The sequence below is a fragment of the Schistocerca americana genome, chromosome X (genome assembly GCF_021461395.2).
Source record: "Schistocerca americana isolate TAMUIC-IGC-003095 chromosome X, iqSchAmer2.1, whole genome shotgun sequence".
Taxonomy (NCBI): Eukaryota; Metazoa; Arthropoda; class Insecta; order Orthoptera; family Acrididae; genus Schistocerca; species Schistocerca americana.
Genome location: NC_060130.1, coordinates 942,157,768 through 942,168,907, shown reverse-complemented (window position 1 = coordinate 942,168,907; position 11,140 = coordinate 942,157,768). Strand labels below are relative to the sequence as shown.

Sequence of the window (11,140 nt, the reverse complement as noted above, 5' to 3'; positions counted from 1 at the left end):
TTGACTTAAGTGATATATGGAAACCATAAGAAACCTAAATCTGGATGGCTGGACAGGAATCCGAATAGCCATCCTCTTGTACATGAATCCTGTGTGTTACCACTGTGCATCCTCACTTAATAAATATTGCACAAGGTGAAAGTAATTCAGGTAATGGAGACAGGAAAGGTTTTGAAAGTGAGAAGTAATTTTCTTAGGTTCAAAACTTAGTTATACAACTACCTATAATTTAAAAAAAAACTGTGTAGTACTGCTGTGCCTCAGTGGCTAAGTATCTGACTACACATCCAAAGGTTCCGACGTATATTAAGTCTAGGATGTTTTCAGTTATTTAGTGTTTCTTTCAACTCTGGCAATGATTTGTATACTTAAAAACTACTACGCTGCAACATGGTAAGGAGTCCTTGTCGAACTGTACACTTCCCTACAATGGACAGTGTAAGTCTGTTCAGAAGTCAGAGAAAGAAAAGGTCATATAACTGTCAAGTGCTGTGGTGCTCAAATTGCACAAAGGGCAGATTTAGTCAGTAAACGATCAGTAACTTATCAGAGAGGAAAAATTCTGCAAATTTTTGGGTGTAGATGTGGATGAGGAAATAAACACCAAGAAGCTCTTCTGACATAATGAGCAGTGCGTAATCATATATGAAAATTAAATATATTAAATAGGCCATATCTGATACAGCCCACACTATTATATGTTGTAAATATAATTTATAGATGTGTACAATCACAAAGGAGACAATGAGCAGTGGATAAGCAATAAACTGGAATTTGAACAATATGACACCAATACTTACTTACTTTCTTCTTCAGAAAATGTGCACATGCACATACATAGTAGTACCACATAACTATTTATGGCCATGCTGACTATAAACTGATCTTTTTACAAGATGAACACAATATTTCCATAAATTTCCAAATCTCTCTTGCTGAAATATCTGGTTTTCAAAAACCATGTACACGTAGATACCAAAACAGCTCACAAAATCAACAGGTTTTTCTTCAGTGGTTTGAATAGGAAAGTGAACAACTCGTTGATTTACTGTGATTGGCAATGAAATTTGGGTGCCTACTAAACTCTCAAGATGAAATCATGTAGTGGTCACATTCCTCCTTATTATCAGTGAAAAAATTTAAAATGGTTATTTCGGCACAAAAACTATTGGCCTCTGCCTTTCGGGACCATAAAGGGATTCTCCTCATTGAATTTGTGAAACGGAGGGAAACAATGTTGCAAGGTACTGTGAAACCCTAAGAAACTGTGGATGGTGATACAGAACAAAAGAAGGGGAATGTTGAATGAAAGGAGCATACTTTTTGCACAACAATGAACATCGACACACAGCCAACCCCATAAAGCAAGTTTTGGCTTCATTCGACTGGAACATTATTAACCAACCCACTCACAGGCCTGATTAGGAACCTTCACCTTTCTGAAGCCTTCTGTTGAAGAAGTTTTTCTACAGACAATGAGGTCCACAGTGCTGTCAAACAATGTCCCAAAAAGGTGGCAGGAGACTTTTTGATAAAAGTTATCAGAAAATTCATCCCCCGGCTCACAAAGTCCATTGAGAGCAAATGTGACTACGTCGAAAAACAGTGCTTGGTGTACATCTGCGAATCTGTAAATTTTGATGAAAATATTGTCTTTTTGATCTTTAAACAATTAAAAACTCTTACTATCAGGACACGTCTCGTAAGAATTTCTATTACAGAAAGGCTAAACTGAGACACTTATAAGAAGCTGAATGCATTTCTTATGTCTCCATATGTCGATGCTTGTGCATCTTTGTAATGCTCCCATGACACACAACAAATTTTTCACAAACAGAGCATTTTTCCCCTTCTTTTCTTATGCTTTAATTATTAATGAAAGACTGCAGGTGGATGACCACCCATTGCGGTAAGCGTGCTGCTTCCTCCACAGTTAAGTCACACCCACCCAGAACTCTCGGTATCGTAATCAATCTGGCATCTACTTTTTACCATTACATGATTTTTCACATTTAACCTATGCTGGTGCAAAGCAGTCTTATGATCATTTGTAAAAATAGGAGCCACTCATGTTCCTTTCCTGTCACCTGTGTCAGTAAGCATCCGCTGGCCAAGACAGAGCAATAACAGGGAAGTAATGATTTTGTGACAGTTCACGATATTTTAACCAGAAGCAAATTATGAGTTTCATCTGCGTGTCTTGGTAGTTTACTTTTTCTGTGTGTTAATTTAATATTTAATAAACACAGTTCTAGCATTTTTGTCTGTGTCAGAAAATAAACCAATTTTGTAGTTTAGTTTTTGAATCTCTACATTGCACTTTTTGTCAATGCCTAAAGTAGAGTTTGCCAATGTGTGTCGCTAGTCCTTTGTCTGTCTGTGTGTAGTGTAGTTTTGCAGGGTCTTTAGGATGCGTAGGGACAGTGATTGCTGTGCTCAGATGCAAGCCGAGTTGGTGACACTTCGCTCTCAGCTCCAGGTTGTCAGCTTTGGTTATACACTTGAGGCTACGGTGGATGGGCATCACTGTTGTGGGAATCCAATGGATGTCCAGCACAGTGCACGAGTCAACCTCTCACCAGTGGTTGAGTGGGAAGTCACCTAGGGGCCATGGAAGGTTGCGAAAGAGTTCCCAGGGTTGGAATATTAGGCCTCCGTGGTAGGCCTAGCAAACAGGTTACAGGTACTGTCTGTGCCTGACACTGTCCCTCAGTCAGATGCAGCTGTTTGTCCTATTCCAGAGGAAATTTCTCAGCCTACAAGATCCGGGCAGTCACAGAGGGTGTTATTAGTGGTAGTTGGGAAATCTAATGTTAGGCATGTTATGTGGGGCCCCTTAGGGACATGTGTGTCAAGGGGGGGAAGACCAGTGTGCACTCCATGTGCATACCAGGTGGAGTCATTCCAGATGTGGAATGGGTTCTTCCACATGCCATGAAGAACACAAGGTGCAGCCAACTGCAGGCGGGGACTCACATAAGTACCAATGATGTGTGTTGCTTTGGATCTAAGAGATTCTCTCTGGTTTCGAGCGGCTATCAGAAGTAGTAAAGTTTGCCACTCTTGCTTGTGAGACGAAAGCACAGCTCACCATTTGCAGTATAGTCAAAAGAACAGATTGTGGATCTCAGACTTCTGGTACAGAGCCTAGTGGAGGGTCTGAATCAGAGGCTCAGGCAGCTCTGTAACCATGCAGGCTGCAGATTCTTCGACTTGTGCCATAGGATGGTGGGGATTCAGGTTCTGCTAAATAGGTCAGCAGCCCACTACACACAGAAGGCACTTACACGAGTAGCAGGAGCTGTGTGGCATGGACTGGGTGGTTTTTTAGGTTAGAGTGTCTTGGGGAAAGAGAAGAAAAGGATTTAGTCTCAAAGGATGGCAGTTGAACACAGGAAGGCCGTAGATCTCTGAATCTTTGGTATAACAGTTGTAAATTGTTGTAGGTGTGTTGGGAATGTACCAGAGCTTCAAGTGCTGATAGAAAGCAATGGTGCTCAAATTGTTATTGGCACTGAAAGCTGGAGATAAGTTCAGCTGAAATTTTTGTGAAAGACCTAACAGTGTTCAGAAAGGATAAGCTAAATACAGTTGGCAGTAACATGTTTGTTGCTGTTAGAAGTAGTTTATCTTGTAGCGAAATTGAAGTAAATAGTTCCTGTAAGCTAGTGTGGGTAGAGGCCATTCTTGGAAATCAGAAAAAAATAAACTGGATTCTTTTATTGATCTTCCAATTCAGATGATGTAATTGGTGAAAAGTTCAGAGAAAACTTGAGTCTAATTTCACAGATTTATCTGACTCATACAATTGCCGATAGTGGTGACTTCAATTTACCCTCGATATGTTGGCGAAAATACGTATTAAAATCCGGAGGTACACACAAATGAAATTGTTCTAAATGCATTCCCTGAAAATTATTTCGAGCAAGTTCACGAATCCACCCGAATAGTAAATGGTTGTGAAAACACACTTCATCTCTTAGCAACGAATAATCCTGAGCTACAAACAAGCACCAAAATGGATTGGTGGAAACAGGGTTGTAGCGAGACTGAATATCATAATTCCCAAATGCTCCAAAAATAAATGAAAAATATCTCTACTCAAAAATGCTGATAAAAATTTGCTCAATGCCTTCCTAAGAAATGATATCCACTACTTCTGAATTAACAATGTAGGTGTAGACCAGACGTGGCTTGAATTCAGAAAAATAGTATTGCCACTAATTGAGAGATTTATACCAAATAAATTAACAAATGATGGGGCTCAGCCCCATGATACACAAAACAGGTCAGAACAGTGTAGCAAAAACAATGAAAAAAAGCATGCCAAATTTACACCTACGTACAATCCCAAAGATTGGAAATCTTTCACAGAAGCTTGAAATTTAGCACAGACTTCAATGCGAGATGCTTACAATAGTTTTCACAATGAAACTTTGTCTCGAAACCTGGCAGAAAATCCAAAGAGATTCTTGTCGTAAGTAAAGTTTGCTACCGGCAATGCACAATCAATGCCTTCTCTGCGCAATAGCAATGGAAATGTTATCGGGAAAATGCTGCTAAAGCAGCCTTTCAAAATACCTTCACCAAAGAAGATGAAGTAAATACTACAGAACTCGACTCAAGAACAGCTGCCAACATGAGTAACTTAGAAGTAGATCTCATCAGAGTAGTGAAGCAACTTAAATCACTTAACAAAAGCAAGTCTCCCAGATCAGATTGTATACCAGTTAGGATCCTTTCAGTGTATGCTGATGCAATAGCTCCATACTTGACAATCATACACAACCGCTCGCTTGACAAAAGATCCATTTCTAAAGACTGGAAAGCTGCACAGGTCACATCAATATTCAAGAAAGGCAATAGGAGTAACCCACTAAATTACAGGCCCATATCATCAATATCAATATGCCACAGGATTTTGGAACATATATTGTGTTTGAACATTATGAATTAACTCTAAGAGAATGGTCTATTAACATACAGTCCACACAGATTTAGAAAACATCATTCTTGTGAAACGCAACTAGCTCTTTACTCACACGAAGTGTTCAGTGCTATCGACTGGGGATTTCAATTTGATTCTGTATTTCTAGATTTTCAGAAGGCTTTTGACACTAACTAACAAGCAGCTTGTAATCAAATTGCATGCTTATGGAATATCGTCTCAGATATGTGACCGGATTGGTGATTTCATGTGCATGGAAAGTCATCGAGTCAAACAGAAGTGATTTCCAGTGTTCACAAAGGTAGTATTATAGGTTCTCTGTTGTTCCTTATCTACATATATGATTTACGAGACAATCTGAGCAACCATCTTAGGTTGCTTGCAGATGATGATGTTGTTTATCGTCTAGTAAAATCGTTAGGAGATCAAAACAAATTGCAACATATTTAGAAAAGATAGCTGTATGATGCGAAAATTGGCAACTGACCCTAAATAATGCGACATGCGAGGTCATTCACATGAATGCTAAAAGGAATGCGTTAAACTTTGGATATATGGTAAATCAACCAAATATAAAGGCTGTTCATTCAACTAAATACCTAGAAATTACAAACAACTTAAATTGGAAACAACTTAAACTGGAAAGAACGCAAGAAAACGCTACAAGGAAGGTGAACTGAAGACTGCATTTTATTGGCAGAACATTTAGAAAATGCAACACATTTGTTAGAGAGACTGGCTGTACTACGCTTGTCTGTCCTCTTCTGGAGCACTGCTGCATGGTGTGGTATCCTTACCAGATAGAATTAACAGAGTACATTGTGAAACTTCCTGGCAGATTCTGGATACATTGTGAAAGTTCACAGAAGGGCAGCATGTTTTGTATTATTGAGGAGTAGAGCAGAGAGTGTCATGATACAGGATTTCAGGTGGACATAATTAAAACTAAAGCTTTTCTCATTGCTGTGTGACCTTCTCACCACATTTCAGTCACCTCCTTCAAATGTGAAAATATTTTGTTGATGCCAACCTATGTAGGAAGAAACGATCATCATAATAAAATAAGGGAAATCGGAGCTGGCATGCACTTTTCGAGAATGTAATAATAGAAAATTATTATTATGGTGATTCAATGAACCATTGGCCAGGCACTTAAGTGTGATTTGGAGAGTATCCATGTAGGTTTAGATAACACAGAATTTAAAGGAAAGCTATAAGGTCCAAGAAGTAACAAAATTAGCCACGTTGGCAAGATGAGCCTTAAAAAAACTCCCCAGATCATTAATTTAAACCTTAAAGTAAATATCCTTACAACATTTTAGCAGGTACCTATGACAGGGTAATTCTGCAATATTACAGAAAAGTCAGTGAATCATGTTGCACAAAATTGTTTTGAAAGCACTGAGTTCAACAAAACATACAAAAAATTTTGTTCATGTATAACATGTTCAGAAATATTAGGTGTAACAAAGAATACACTTACACAAAAGAGCACACAAGAGTAATGATTCATCATATCAAAATACAATAAAAATATAATTACCAAATAAACTTAATATGTGAAGTATTTCAGGTGGAGTTACAAAGTTAAGACTGTAACAAAATACATTCTTTTCATTTAATAAACAATTAATACACACAACACAGCTCACGTAATATTTATATTTCTATACATCAAACTTAATTTTTGTAGCATTTATTTAACAAATATTTCACAAGCAATATATTTTATCTGGCATTGTACACTTTATACATAAATTACATTTCAGTGAAATTAGGACATACAGTTACACATTTATCTGCGTATAACTTTGCCTACACAATAGTCTGATTTCAAAACACCAGTCAGTAGAGTTTAAAACAACTCTCTTAAAGAAATAACACAGCATTCACAACAAATGCAATTAACATATTTTGTCATATATCACATTCTTTCATTAAATGAGAAGAACATTCATAACTCACAGTTAAAACAGTTATGTATGCACAGTACAGCAATCACTCACTACTGTTACTGGCTATCACCTCCCACAGTATCCTCGGTATGAGTCTGTATATCGAGGGGTAGGCTACGATAGGAACACGAGTGGGGAACATCGGCAGCAGTAGATTCTCTACCAAAAGGAGCCGACCACCTCTGTGAGGAATTTGCGCTCACTTCCTTTGAATCTTGTGGCCTGTCATGATCAGTACGGTGCAACAAGCTGTGCAGCAGCAATGCACCACTCATTCCTTGTATAGCACAATTTGGCAGCAGAGAATTCGTGACACTTTCGTGCTCACTCACTTCTGGGAATGGAGAAGATATTTTTAAGCAATTAGTAGTCCAGTGTTACAGCAATAATTAATTATCTTACTATAGTATGACTAATAAGATTGAAATCATTGGTTGAAAATTTATTTTATTGAGTTGTATCCACATATGGTTAAAATAAGATTCATTAAATTAGTGGCTAACAATATCACACAAAAATGATTTCTTGCCAGTCAAGCTCAGTCATTGCCTCCATCTGCTATGTTTTAAAAAACATGACTAAAACTGGATCAAGCCTTAATTTTAAGTTACTATGCCAACAACACTCATGAAATCTATCAACAAAATTTAAAACAATACAACATATGGTAAATATGCTGCTGTGCCTATCTTTACATTTATTAACACAATGGTAAAATCTCAAATTTATTTTGAACTACTTTTCTATGTATCAAACAATATGTATTCTCACTTGTCACATTCATTTAGTGTATGTCACTCAATTCTGATGATAGCTAATTGTGCACCATAGCTACTAAACACATTAAATTGGTCTACTTGGCAGTTAAATCTATGACTGTTACAAAATTTTAACATAAAACTAGCCTTTTCCCCATGGCTCCATTCGTATACGCACGCAACGCACATATTGCAATCTTCTTCTGACCCCTGCCCCCCTCCTGGTGTTCGCCTCTTCCTCCTCCTCCTCCTGCTCCTGCTGTCTGTCCACCTCATCCTCCTACCTCGATCTGTTCATCTCCTACTCCCCACTCTCTTTGTCCATCTCCTCCACCCCCTCTCTGGCCATACATTCCTCACCCCTTCCTCTGTCCATCTTCTCCCCCTTCTTCCACTTTCCCCTGCCTCTACACCTTGCACTTGTCTACTGCATCTCTCTCTCCTGCCCCTATCTCTGTCCTCCTCCTCCTCCTCCTCCTCCTCCTCCTCCCCACTACCATCCATCTGCTCACCCCACCCCCTCTGCTCAGCTGTGCCCATATGCCCCCGCAAGGCATGCAGACACTAACAGCACAATATGCCTGTCATGAAGGGCAGCCTACATGTCAGGGAGTAGAAAACCCCATTTTGGCTGCATCTCTACTCCTATGACAGCTAGGACACCCACAGTGCTGATTCTCATACAGCAAGTAGTATGTGCAACAAATTTGGTTGAAACCAATGTAGTGGTTTAGAAGGAAATGCTGGACACTCTCTCTCTCTCTCTCTCTCTCTCTATTTCCTGCAACTTCAATTGTGTATGCATTCGTCACATCTATTGCCCCCTACTTCCTCCACTGTGTGTGTGTGTGTGTGTGTGTGTGTGTGTGTGTGTGTGTGTGTCCATCTCTCCTCCCACCGTTTCTATCCACCCGATTCTGCCACCTCTATCTATCTATCTATCTATCTACTCCTTTCCCTCTCTTTGTCCATCTCTTCTGCCCCTCCCTATGTCCATATCCTCCTCCACACACTCTTATCATCCCCCTTCTCTCTGCTCAGCAGTGCCCATCCTTGTGTGTAGCCCCTACAAGGTGTGCTATTGCTGCATGCACATGCCACTCCTCTTTATCTCTGACCATCACCTCCTACCTGCTTTCTCTGTCCATTGCATTCTCTCCTTTTTTTTCTCTGTCTCTCCTCCCTGTCTGTCTATTTCCTCCTCCCCCTCTACTGTCTACATCATCCTTACCCCCTCTCTCACTCTCCATCACTCCCACCCCCAAGCTCCGCACGTGTAGCTCCTGCAAGGCATGTCGATACAACACTTACAACATGCAGGGCAGCCTACATGACTGTGATTTGTGTACCACCCTGGCCCATGTTGATGGCTACCTCCATGCGGCAGCATTACTCAATCACTGCTGGAGTACTGATTATTCTTTGTATTTTACAGTCCCTGTTATGACATGTTGATAAAATGAATATTGCACTAAACTATTTTGGGACTGCTCTATTGAATAGACATATAACACTCTCCTTTAAAAACTCTTTGTTTGTGATGATAAATAAACTAATGCCTTCTGTTGACACTGTGAGTTGCATGATACACATGACAAGCAGTATTTGTTTGAGCAGTCTCCATCTACACATTGCAAAACTGAAATTGCAAATATCTAAAGGATAACTTTTAGAAGAGACACACTGTACAGAAGGCTGCATATTAGGAGTTTTTAATGCCCTGAATGCAAAATAAACACAACCGTGGGGCCATTTTGGCAATAACAAAATCATGTCAGCTGAGGGAAAAAATACAGGTAGAGGAAAGAGAACAGTCAGAGAATACAATAGGAAACTATTTTGCAAATTTCTGATCTACATATACTACCGCAAAGAGTGCAAAAGCAACTACCAAAGTGTTTTAAGAATTTTAATCACATACTCAAACTTGAGAGCAACATTTCAGCTACTAACTGTAGTCCACAAAATGTACACTATATTCTGAATACAGTATGTACAATGACCAATTTCTGATTAGGGTACTCTATTTGTATTTAGTGTTTTTTTTTATCCTTCCATTTTGCTTAAGTTATGAAGGGAGGAAGATCCAGGGTTTAATGGCCCATTAAAAATTAATCATTGCATTCAGATTGAAAAAGGATGAAGCAAGACACATTGAAGCATTTGCCTGAAGTGATTTAAGGAAATCACAGAAAACCTGAATCTGGACAGAAATACAGATAGATATTTGACCCCTGGTCTCCAGATAGTGAGTTCAGCATCTTAACCACTGGGCTGCTTGTGTTACAACTTTCCATTGACAATTGGTATATGAGAGACAGATCCACACTGAGCGAAGTTACGAAATGTAGTTGGCAAGGATTGATTCGAATGATTTTTGGTGGTATGGGAATTTGCTTGTGGTGAGCAAATTGTTATTAACTGAGAATTATTTATCAACAGTTTATTACAGAATCACTGCATTTATTGTTCCTGATCTTAAAGCCTTAGAAGTAACAAATAAAAGTCAAAGGGCTTTATGAAACCATAATATTGCACTGAGATGTTCTCTGTGATTCTCCACCATTACTGTTGTAGAACACTTGAGAACAGTGACCAGAAAAGAAGTATGATGCCACATTTTGCATTATTTCAAAAGTAACAGTATTTCTACAACTTCATCAGCAATGTACATCTAATGGAGTGGACAATGGAAGAATAATGGAGCAGGGAAAAAATGCTGATTGGAATAGCATGAAATGAAGTGAGCACATTGCTGAACAAGAATGCTGTTTCTGCTATCAATGTCACCGTCATACATTAAAATACAACTCAAGCCAATACAAATGCTACCAAAAAGGTTTTATTTGCCCAGTTGTTCTCTGACAAGGGTGTAGTCAGTCATGAAAATAAAGGTTTCAGAAACCTTAAACATGAAATATGAGACAGTAATTGCTCAATAACTTGGGATCTGATTTTATATTTTTTCCCAGCCAGAAACTTCTTTCACAATACCCTTTTGACCAAACAACATCAATATGTACAACCATCCACGCACTGGAGGTATACGTAAATTTGCATTTTCAGTGCAACGTGTCTTCAATCATGAATGAGACAATGAAGCTTGTATACAAAATCCAGAGTGTCACAACAACATCATTAAAACATTCTAATACTGTGATGAGACACAAAATGTTGAACATTTGTCTGTTAGTGACCAATCACTCAAAACCACCACCAGATTGCTGTCACCTACATATTACGAGTTGTAGTTATCTTGAGGAAAATGCAACAGAACAGCAAACTATTTTCTTAGAGGCAACTGGGAGGTTTATGTCAACCTGGACAGTAAGCAACCATCTCCACATGATCAATTTGACCTCCAGGCATCCATCTCAACCAACAATAAAAAAGCAACACCATGGTGAGGTTGGTTGGTTTAAAAAAGGGGGGGAAGGGATGAAAGGTGCGTGAGGAGGGTGGGCAAATGAACACGTGAA

At 39.0% G+C, this 11,140-nt stretch overlaps 1 protein-coding gene across 1 annotated transcript in view; it reads right to left on the bottom strand.

The window, feature by feature from the left end:
* Window positions 1-6,552: 6,552 nt before the first annotated feature.
* The window catches only part of LOC124556476 (leucine-rich repeats and immunoglobulin-like domains protein 3), a 77,086-nt gene continuing 72,498 nt past the window's right edge, over window positions 6,553-11,140 (bottom strand). The window contains exon 13 of the mRNA XM_047130431.1: window positions 6,553-7,237. Within this exon, the coding sequence (XP_046986387.1) occupies window positions 6,960-7,237 (278 nt within the window). The 3' untranslated portion in view covers window positions 6,553-6,959. The remainder of the gene's footprint in view (window positions 7,238-11,140) is intronic.